Here is an 11650-nt window from a genome sequence, read left to right as displayed (position 1 = left end):
ACGTTACTCTACTAAATATCTTTCGAAACTGTTTTTATTTTATATTTTTGTTGTTAAATTCATAAAAAAAAAATAAAAAATAAAATTGAAATAAAAGTCACAATCATATTTGGTAACTTAAATCTAAAAGTAATATATATATATATATATATATATATATATATATATATGAAACATTGTTCAACTAATTTAGTTATCAAATAAAGCATATGGATGTGTCTACACTTCGATACACTAATGACTTAAGCACTTCTAATGATTTTCAAAGAACTATTTTTCAGGAAAATAAATTGTTGGTGCAGAATCGGTTGTCTTCCACACAACTGGTTGCGCTTGGTAGTTTTTCAATTTGTTTTTTTAATCATAACTCTCTGCCTATGCAGAGCCGGTCGCCCAATCGGCTAAGCAGAACCGGTTGCACTCAACGCAACCGATTGCGCTCTTGTAGACCAAAACGTTAACTTGAATCATTTTTCAGTTTGGTTTCTCTTTTTGGCTAGAGCTTGAAGTCGAGAGCTGTTGCAAGAGTCACAAAAGCAAAGACCTTTAGCAAATTGGGCAGTGGTAAAGTGAAATCGAAGTTATACATAATTGATTGTTTCGCTTGGTACAACGTGAAAATTCACGAGGTTTTTCTAATTGATTTTTCTCGCTAAAATTCGGTATCTTTCTAACACTACTTTACTTGTTATATTGTTGTGTGATTGCTTTACTTTAGTAAATATCTCATCCAGCAACAATTTGGATAAAATAAGCACGTGATATCAATTTATTCCTCTAAAGTGTTTTTCGAATTAAAATTCACAACTTATTCTGTTGTACAACTCACAAATAATACAATGATCTTGGACACATTAATTAATTATTGATACCCTTGTAGAAATTTGATACACAGAAATACTAAAAACATCCCTGACATGAATCAACAACATTTGGAAGAAAGCCTCGCAACAAGTTTGGACATACATACATACATACATACATACATATATATATGCATGTTATCCTTATTTTGCTTCTATTTCAGCCACATTGAAATATAAGATCTCCCACCTCTATGAATCAATTCTGAGAAAGTCAACAAGGATTCAAGTGACGTGGGGGCCGTCGCATACTCGTTTCTGTGGTGGTCCCATTCTTCACAATTAGCACTGTATCCATACCCCAGCTAGTATGTCTTTCCAAGTGGCAGTGCATGAACCACACCCCTGCATCGTTATAACAATATATATCCATCATTATATATATATATATATATATATATATATATATATATAATTGACTAATGGAGTGTACAACATGGTTCGTTGGTGATAGTATTAGTCGTTGTCACAGTATAATAGATTTAGACAAAGTTAGTATAAATTGACTAATACTACTAGCGCATCGAATTTAAAAAAAAGTGAACCATGTAATGAATCATGGTGTACAGACTCTTGAATTTGTGACTCCTAGTTAGATACTAATTTAAAAATGTAGTTAGGTACCTGGATTATCAGCTATGAATCTGATGGCGGTCCATCCATTTCTAGGGACACCAACTGTATTCATTTCAGGTGGATCAACCAAATTATATCCCGCCGGGTCAGTCTCATTGTCGAAATTTCCAAACCCCATTCCCACTACATAAAAGCTATACCCATGCTGATGCATTGGATGATTCTCAGCTACCCCCATCACATTAGTCCCCTGGAACACTATCTCCACACTCGTATTATATTCCAAAACTTTCACCTTCGTTCCCGTGTCCGGCGTCGTATAATTATCCGGCACAGAATCCGCCGTATAATTGAAAACATAAGGCGGCTCACTCGGAAAATCTGTGGTAAACACCCCTCCTATCTGTCGGTAGTAAGCTTGCAATATATCCATGGCTGGTTCCTGAAAACTAACATTGTTCAAACTCGACGCGAGCCTGGTAGCACCGGTACACGTACTCTCAGTACACGGCAGTGTGTTCATAGAAATAGTTATAATGAGACGTTTGTCGATTGATTGTGGGACGTCTACTGGGTGCTCACTGCTGGCCAGAGCCTTGATTTGGTTCGTAAAATTAGTTACAGCATCAATGTCTTCAAATTCGGGAAGGTCCGGGAATGGAAGCGTTGATGGAACTGTATAGTTGCCTTCGTATTCAAGTATGGCAGTGGTTGTGGTGTTGTCATAAGCTGTTTCTCCGTAGGCTCTCGACGCCATGTAATATTGGCCTGGGGTGTTATTTGCTGTCATCAGAATGTCCATGGTCTGTCCCGGCGTTATCATGATATAGTCTGTAACTATGGGTTTGACATAAGCTCCGTCAATCCCAACAACAGTGAGGGTGTGATTTGCAAGCATCAAGAACATTTCCTCATTCAATATCGAATTCACCATGCGAAGAAGATAGGTCTTGCCGTACTCCACCATTATTTTGAATATCCCTGCAATCATTTTAAGCCAATAACAGTTACAGTTTAATTGATTTTTTTTTTTTTTTTTTTTAACCCAAGCCAATAACAGTTGACAGTTTAATTGACGTGTTGATGAGATAAATTAAATTAAGGATAAAGTGAAAAAAAAAAAAAAAAAAATACACATTCTTATTATTATATTCTTTTAGAGCACGTATATTGGTCTCATTACACACGCACAATTTAAGTTAGAAGTGCGGGGTCAAAAGCGAGACCTTAAGACTTACCTCCCAGATTTCCGCAATATCCTTGGGGCAAAAAGCATTCTTATTATTCAGCATATGAATATAAATCCTTAAATGGACAATACTTGTCTACACACCGGTGAGTAGAAAACTTATATTTACTACGTATGTGGCGCAATATTAAATTGAGAACTGTACTTACATTTAAAATAATTAGAAATAAATAATTTGATAGCTATTCGGATTAAACCTAAATAAATTCGAATCAAATTCTAATTTTCTCTCCTCTCCCTCTTTCTCACACTTAATCTTATCCTTCCCTCTTCAGAGAATTAGTATCACAGCCATGGCTAAAACTTAGGATTTTCCTTGTAGAAATCAGAATAAAAGAATTATATATATATATATATATATATAGATTCTTTAATATTGAGGACATATAAGAATTTGATCATGTATGGTGTACATGTGTATTGCACTGACCGAAATAAAGATTTTTCGTTGTGCTTTTTTGATAAATTCTTTACTAATTTGTCCGATCTATGATTTTTAAACTATATTAAGGTCTATCTCTAGATCCTATGGATATGTATCATATTTCTCAACCCTCCAGTGTCGAATCGTACAGTAACTCCGTAGGAGGAGTGTCTTTGGCTTTTTTTTCCTTCGGATGTGATATATTTGATGACTTTTTATTTTTTATTTTTATTTTTGGCCCCCTGTTGCAATACATGTTCTTCAATTCAGTCTTTCATTGTTTGATGGTGCTTGATATTTTACTATTATACCTTGATCAGTTGATCTGACTGAATTGAAGGGTTGAGAGATCTAATTATAAGTTGGGGAAGGTGTGTAAAGGTGTGGTGTTTCAGTTGATGTAAAAAGGATACTTTTGAAATTGTGGAGGCACGAGTTTCTATCTCTAAAAATATGAGAGAGAGAGAGGGACAGAACCTATAAAGATTAGCTTGAGAAAGAAAGAGAGGAGAGAGAATTAGAATTTAATTCAATTTCATTTGGATTTAATTCGAATACTTATTAAATTATTTATTTTTTATTATTTTTAAAAAAAATGATAAGAGAACGGAACTAAACAACGGAATAAAAGGTCGAATTTAACGTATCTCAGTCACGTCAGATTATTTTTTAAAAAAATATCTCCTACCTCTTCCCTTCCTCTCCTCTCTTTTTCTAATTCTTGATTTTTCTTTTGTATTAAATCTTATCTTTGATTTTGATTTTGTCTCTCTTTTGATTTCGTAAAATTGAAGATAAAATAAAAAAAAATTAAATTTCTTCATGTTTTGCAAATACAAAATCACAAAACCAAAACAGAACAAAAAAGAAAAAGAAAAAGAAAATAAAAGCTACAACTGTTATTTCTCTCCTTTAGATTTTGTATCCATAAAAATCAAATAAAAACTTTGAGAAGATTCATCCGTTTCTCTTCTTTAGATTAATGACAACTCTTGTGTGCATATTTACTTACCCAAAAAAAAAAAAAAAATTCTGCATAGTTTTCATCTGGAATTGGAAAGATTTATTCTTGGAAGATTTATGAATAAAGAAAAGTAGGTAATCTTAAAAAAGGAGCTGAGGATAAAAAATTTTGGATCTTGTATCTAGAATACTTCCAATATGTGTATCTCAAAAGAGGAGATGTATAAGAAGAATTGGTGAAGAACCAGACACAGAGAGGAGAAAGAACGAAGAGGAAGAAAGAGAAAAAGGAAAAACTGGGAAAGAAAATATCAATGATAAGGAATTAGGTAATGAAATTATTTGACGCGGACAAAGCCAGTAAAATTCGATATTTATTTCAAAAGAAACCTTCGGTTTCTCTAACACTACTCTTATTTTAAATATAAATATACTCGTCAGTTTAGTATTGCGCCATATATGGTGAATATAAATTTCCTACCCACCGGTTAATGTATTTTCCTCCTTAAATTGTCCCCTAATATCAGTTGAATGTCAAATTTGATTAATTTTTTTTGTATTTATAAAAAATTCCAAAATACTTTTACTATACCTTTAAAAAAGGAAATCTGTGTTTTTTATTTTTAATACACCCTTACAATTTACCCTTAAATTAAATTAATCTCTCTATAAATATATAATATGCATACCGTCTGTGGAACAATTGAATAGATCTTTGTATAAATCTCCAGGTAAGCCGTTGATGGTGAAAGCATCAGACTTATTGGGATCGACTCCAGATGCAAGTGCTGATTCAATTACCTCCATCACATCTCCCTTGTACCAAGATGCTACATATATACAATAACAACCAACCATATTAAGCCTTAGATATATATATACTACATATATAATTTATTCATGTTATTTATATTCATGTATGATTACTTAATTTTATATATATATATATATATATATATATATATATATAATATCTCCTTACATAGAGTAATGGAAATTTCAGCATGAGGGTTGGGAAATGGGTAAGTGGTCCCATTTTTAGGGTGAACAATGATGGGACCATGGACGGTGGCTCGAGTCCAGTCACTATGGGCATGCCACCACAGGGTTCCTTCCTCTGTTGAGAAAATGACCTCATAACTGAAATTTGCTCCGGGTCTGATGGGGCAGTGTGTCACATAATTCGGACCATCCGACCATGGATTCCTCGGTTGCTTCACGCCATGCCTGCAATTTCACTCACCCAGTCAACAAATTGTGTTACAGAAGGCGACCCGCTGGCTTGAATAGTGATACGTGAAGCTGGGATGAAAATGAAGTTTTATAGGTTAACATGGGATAAAAATGAAGTTTTCATTTTATTTTTTCCCAAAAAATGAAGGATATATATATATATATATTTGTTTTGCTACATTAACACAAACACGAAGAGAGAGAAAGCCATGTATACCAGTGCAGGGTGACATTGTAGGTCCCTTGATTTTGAACATTGACAATCAACCTCTGACCTTTGTGGACATGCAGGGGTGGTCCTGGAAATAGGCCATTTATGGTCAAGATCGACTTGGTGCTACACAACCGTGTGTAATTGGCTTCTTGAAGCTATAAATCAAACTCACATACGTTAGAAATTTATCATAAATTCCACTAAATAAAAGCACAAATATTTGCAGGATATATATATATATATATATATATATATATGTAGGGATTATTCTAAAAAAAAAAATGGATTTATGGAGGAGAAATGCCAAATTCATGATTGGATGTCAAGAACTTTCTACGAATGCTAAACCCCATCTTATATGCCGAGAGTCTGTGTGATATATTCGTCGAGTGTTTTGAGAAGAAAGAAGGATTGCCGAGGGTTTGGTCCTACGAACAGATGACCAGGTTGCCTACTACCTGGCCGTTCACTGCCTAGTATAGGGAAGAGAGAAAGGGAAGTAAGCCCTTATTAGCGGACCAATTTCTAGAGCAACTATCATACTTGAAAGAAGAATTTATTTGATACGCAGATATCAAATGGGCTCAGTATCCCCTTGATTGTGATGATGCGATGCATAGTTTATTTGCGAAGAAAAATGGTCAATTCTTTATTGGGCAGGGAGATTTGGGACCTAAAAACAGTCTTGAAAATGCCCTCCCCATCTACCAATCATAATATATATGCACCAACCCAACCCCAGAAACAAACTTAATTTTGGTCATCGCTAGTTATGAACTTGCACAATGAAAAAAGGAAAAAAAAAACACACACACACACACTCACACAGTGAACAAAAAAGACCTAACATTAATTATAAATCTTAAATACTTACAACCCAGTTGATGGTAGTGATGTTCTCCTTTGCCATGCAAAGGAGAAACACATTGAACAACAAAAACCCTAAAAGCTCCAACTTGAAGCTTCTCTTCATCAACTCCATCTAGCTTCTTAGTTGTAAGTAACTATGGGGATGAATATATATATTAATCAAACTTATGGCTGAGTGGTTCATACGTTCATCCTTCAATAGGCCTTATATAAGAGAGCTGCTTTTCAATTTAATGATTAAATACTACTGTTCCGATAATGTACACGCTTCCATTATTTTTCTTTTTGGCCCGCCAATGAATCATGCTGTTTAAGGATATGTGTCTTTTTTTTTTTTTTCATTGGATATACACGTCTAATAAAATAAAATAGTAATACAGTAAGTGGGTAAAAGAATAGAAAGAAAAAGTGATCATGGTGCATTTTAACTTTTTGTTTGGTTGGACGTGACACGTGTTGTTGTCATGAGGCCCAAGGCGGCTCAATTTAATTTGGGGCCATAGACGAAAAATAAAAAATAATTTTTTTAACAATATAAATAAAATTAATCACAACTCAAAAACAAAATATACAACTATATATAGATACAAATTTATAATAACAAAATTTAATAAAATTAAAAAATATTTAAAGAAAAACAACCATTGAACCTGATTTAGAAAACCCAAATCCAATACTTTTATTAATTTTTCAATAACAACTGTAAACTTGTAATGAGAGTGTGAGGAAAAGACTTGTTAAAAAGAAGAAGATTAAACTTAAAAAATAAAAATAAAAAAGAATATGAAAAGTTTTCTGTCATTTTTCCCAAACAACAACATTAAATAGATATTTAATATTTTACTATTGGTGTAACTTACCCATAAATTTTTTTAGTACTGGTGTAAAAAACATGAATGAGAGATAGAAAGAGGGGGAAAAAATATTTAATAATACAAATTTTTAGGCCCAATATTAAATTTCTATACTGGTTAGGATTTATTGTAAAACGTGAATGAGAGTAGAAAAAGAGGGAAAAAAAAGTTATATAAGGATGTAAATCTTTGGGGGCCAATATTAAATTTATGTATCAATTAGAGTTCAACGGAATGAGGGAGGGAAGAGAAAAGAGAAAAGAAGAAGAAGTTATTTTAGGATATAAATATTTGAGGCTTCATATTTAAATCGGAATGAATGAGGAGAGAGGGAAAATAGAAAAAATAATATTATTTTAAGATATAAAAATTTGAGGCCTATTATAAAATCGAAACGAGTGGGGAAAGGAAAAAAAAAAAAAAGTTATTTTAAGATATAAATCTTTGAGGTCTAATATAAAATTTCTATATTTATTAAATATTAACAATATTAGGAAATAATTATAGTATAACTTAATATAAGAAAATTTTAAAATTTTGGGACCTTCTTATTGGCTGGGACAGGTCGCCTAAGGCCCGAGCCGGCCCTAATGAGGCCTTAATTATATAAGAGGGAAATGAAAAAACACTACACCAAAATAATATTACAGAGTTCATCCGATGTGAACACCAGGATGGGATCATACAAACAACATGCACAAATGGAACCACCATTATAAGTGAACACAAAGACTCCGCAATCATAAAGGCATTCCAAGCCTTTTATATTAGCCAAACATAAAGCAAAGCTAGTGAAGTACTGCACAAAAACCAATAAACTAGTAACCCAAGTCCAAAGCTTTTGAGCCTACAATATATAAAAACCCATTAGGACATATAGGACCATGTGTGATGAGCGTTGAAAAGTACGCATTTAAATCCTTTAAGCTCGAGTATTGTAAGACCTTTATCTATCTTATTTTCTCGTCTTATTTTAATTTCATGTTATTGCTCTTTTCAGGTGCTTATCCCAAAAATAAGTTAATTCAGCCAAATAAGAGCCTTAAAGAAGTTATCTCAAGCTAAATAGAAAAAATGAGCAAAGTGGAAGCAAAATGAAGCAAAGTGTGAAAAGCCAACATGTTCGATCGATCTCAACAACTCTTTGATCGATCTGAAGGTGATCGATCTAGGCACCTCAAGATGGATCCAAGCATTTGTCCTTATCCAAAAGAATCCACCAAGTTTGATCGATCCAACATTTCTAAGATTGATCGAAATGATTCGATCTTATCTACACCTACCACCCCACCTACCACTTTTGTCTCTTTTCCAAAATATCCCAAAATATCTCAGAGATTTGTCTTTATTCAAAAAGGCGCCGCCAAGGATGATTGATCTCTGTAGCATTCGATGAATCTTAGCATAGTTTGATCGAAATCAGCACAGTTCAATCGATTGAATCTCCTCAAGTCCGAAATAAAACAAATTCTAGCTCATTAAAAGTTGGCTCATGGTGTAATCATTGGAGGGACCCTAGTACACGAATCCAGACTATTGGGTATGACACTTGACCTACCTATATAAGGATTTGGAGCCATTTATTCATATACTTGGATAATTCATCATATCTCATATCTTGGAGAAGAGGCTAGAGACTAGAGAGAGCTTTACACATTTTGGGAGTTCTTCCATTCTTCTAGGGTTTCCATCAAGAAAGAGGTCATTTCTAAAATGGAGATAGCCCTTGAGGGTTGGATGACTACTTCAATGAGTGGCTAGACATCTACTTAGGGCTAGAGTAGCCCATAAGTTTGCTTCCTAGACCTAGTGCTTTGTATATTCTTGGGGATTTATTTGTAACAAATGTTTTGATCTTGGATTAAAACATATATCTTGTGATTTCTACTTGATGTGTATGGATTAATGCTTTCAATTAATTATCTACTTCTGACCATATATCTATGTATGCTAGAATGGATGATTCATGTATTTTTCTCTAGATTTAGTAGAATTTATGCATGTCTATGTGTATAGATGAAGTTAATCTAGAGATGGTCAAAATATAATGCTTAATTGAACACTCTTGTAACTTGTTTTTGATGGTTCACACTTGTTTCTTGATGGATTATGCCACACCTTTAGCTTACTTAGTTTAATTTCCATGTCTTTAGTGTAGCTGTAGTGTAGTTGCTTTAGATTCATAGATAGGTGGACAATCTATTCTTATTTCTTGGTGTTCCATACTTATGAATGAAAAGGGTGTATGTTTCTAGAAAATTGTGTGTGCATAAATTGTGATTTTATTGAATGAATTTTGGTCTCATTTGATAGGTTGTGCTTACCACTTGAATTGGCTAGACAATTTATACTTATTTTCCATCCATACCTATTTTCAATTAATGTCACACACACACACTAGTTACAATTTAATTTCCCCATTGATATACAATTGCTAGTGTCTAGTAAAGTCAAGCTTAGTGGCGAGCTCTAGTACCCCAAGTCCTCTCCTCTATATCTTTTTCTCTATCTTCTACAATCATTGTGTTTTGTTTGCTTTAATTTCAATTGTATTGTAGTGTAATCAACCAAACAAACCACTATTTTGATCATTCGACCTACTGACCCCATATATTGTTTCCATTGCAAATACGCCCACAATCCCTTGGGACGATCCCTACTCACCCTAGCTATATTTTTAGTTAGAGGTAGTAGTGGCATTTATAAATTTAAAACTTGGCCACACTGCACATTCACGCTATTTAGCACATCATCGAACGTTGGTGCTCGCGACGGCACGACACCAAATTTTTGGCGCCGTTGCCGAGGATTGAGTTTGCAACACCATATTTCTTTGGAAACAAATAGGAATTAGTACTCTTTTGATCATGTTTTTATTTTGTTTTATCTTTAGTTACTTATTGTGTTTGTTCTTACTTGGCTAGGTGCATTGAGCAAGAGAGTGAAGCAAAGGGAATTAAAGAACATGGAAGCAAGGAAGCCAAGTGAAGCTATGAAAAAGCAAAAAGGGCTGAAATCTAAAAATTTGCAAAGCATAGCAAGGCTTAAAAAAGGAAAATTAAATTGAAGTGCTTAAGGAACATTTGTAAGATCTTTCTAACTCAATATCTAGTTAAATCGTCGTCCCGCGTGGAGGTATGTTTTTACTTTCCTAGATTGATCGTGTGCACGTATGGAGGCAATTTAATTTTCTTTGCATATTGTTCAAGCATGGGAGTATGGGATCGTTGTATGTAGAGATTTGTTGATCATTGATTTGTTGTGGGGGCGAAGTAATTGTTACTTGCTTAATTTCTTGTTATTTATTTTGCTAGTGCATGCATAGTTGTAGGTCATTGAATCCTACTCTTGTCCCTCTTGATTTTCATCTTGAATCGGTTGTTTGTAATCCTAGGGGAAGAGGTAGTTCTAATTCTCCAATTCATAAATGGAGGAGCAAAACAATGACCATATGGAGGACCTTGGTAACATAAACCATTTTGGGCATTTCACATTGCGTATGTTTTTGAGTTTCCTAGCGAGTCACATAGAAAACTCGATTTCAGAAAATGTCAGCTAGGCACTTAAATTTCTATTTTTTCCGGAAAAACCTCTACTGCCAGGTTTTTTGGGTCGCACCCTTACTGCCCCTTCACATCTAAACGGTTATGAGGGGTTTCGTAACCGGTTAGATGAGTGTGGGCAACATTTTTTTCACTATTTTTGGCCTTCTAACCAGTTAGCCATCTAACCGGTTAGATGTTCAAGGGTTGCCTCTTTTTGACCGTTTTGTCCATTTTTCTTCCGTTAGCCATATCTTCTTCATCCGGACTCCGAATCAAGCGATTTTTGAGTCTAAGTTCATTGATTTTTCGTTGTCTTTCCAATGGTGTGCTCGGTGGCACCCACTTTTAGGCTGAAAATGAAAATTTTGCCCCTAGGCGCATTCTTGTCCGTTTTTGAAATGTTGTTTCTGCATTTGATTCCTTTGGGTCCCGTGACCTCGTTGAGGGTCACAATGGTGTCTTAGAGTCATGTTGTATCTCTAGAGACTGTTTTTTTGTCTTTTGCTTCCGCATTTCGGATCTGTTATCGGATCATCTTTCGGTTCATCACTGACGCACCGGGTTGAAAAACTTGGGTCGTCACATGCACCTACTTGCATTCAATTGCCCCCATTTATAGCACATCACTATGAGATTGAACCATAAACCATTCAAATGCTTCCCAACTATCATGGACTTCCAAGTAAAGAACCTTACAAGCATTTGGATAAGTTTCTTAAAGTGTGTTCTACCGTAAAATACATAGATATGCCAGAAGAAGTTTTAAGGCTCAAACTTTTTCCTTTTACCCTCAAAGACAAGGCAAAATATTGGTTTAATAATCTTAGACCTTTTTCAATAACTTCTTGGGCAAAAATAC

General features: G+C 34.2%; 2 protein-coding genes across 2 annotated transcripts; both read right to left on the bottom strand.

Moving 5' to 3' along the window:
- Positions 1 to 845: 845 nt before the first annotated feature.
- Positions 846 to 2662, bottom strand: LOC132303450 (laccase-14-like). Its single transcript, XM_059800703.1, has 2 exons — positions 1488 to 2662; positions 846 to 1208 (listed from the first exon to the last, which is right to left on the bottom strand). The coding sequence occupies exons 1-2, from the start codon at positions 2428 to 2430 to the stop codon at positions 1078 to 1080; spliced, it is 1074 nt and encodes a 357-aa protein (XP_059656686.1). The 5' UTR covers positions 2431 to 2662; the 3' UTR covers positions 846 to 1077.
- A 1620-nt stretch (positions 2663 to 4282) lies between these two features.
- LOC132305071 (putative laccase-9) lies at positions 4283 to 6504 on the bottom strand. Its single transcript, XM_059802757.1, has 5 exons — positions 6397 to 6504; positions 5526 to 5677; positions 5058 to 5302; positions 4765 to 4905; positions 4283 to 4371 (listed from the first exon to the last, which is right to left on the bottom strand). The coding sequence occupies exons 1-5, from the start codon at positions 6502 to 6504 to the stop codon at positions 4283 to 4285; spliced, it is 735 nt and encodes a 244-aa protein (XP_059658740.1).
- Between the last annotated feature and the right edge of the window lie 5146 nt (positions 6505 to 11650).

Source organism: Cornus florida, unplaced genomic scaffold, assembly GCF_030987335.1.
Source record: "Cornus florida cultivar Cherokee Brave unplaced genomic scaffold, ASM3098733v1 CherokeeBrave_3.0.0_Hap2_Chr04, whole genome shotgun sequence".
Lineage (NCBI taxonomy): Eukaryota > Viridiplantae > Streptophyta > Magnoliopsida > Cornales > Cornaceae > Cornus > Cornus florida.
This window is presented reverse-complemented; position numbering and strand designations above follow the sequence as displayed.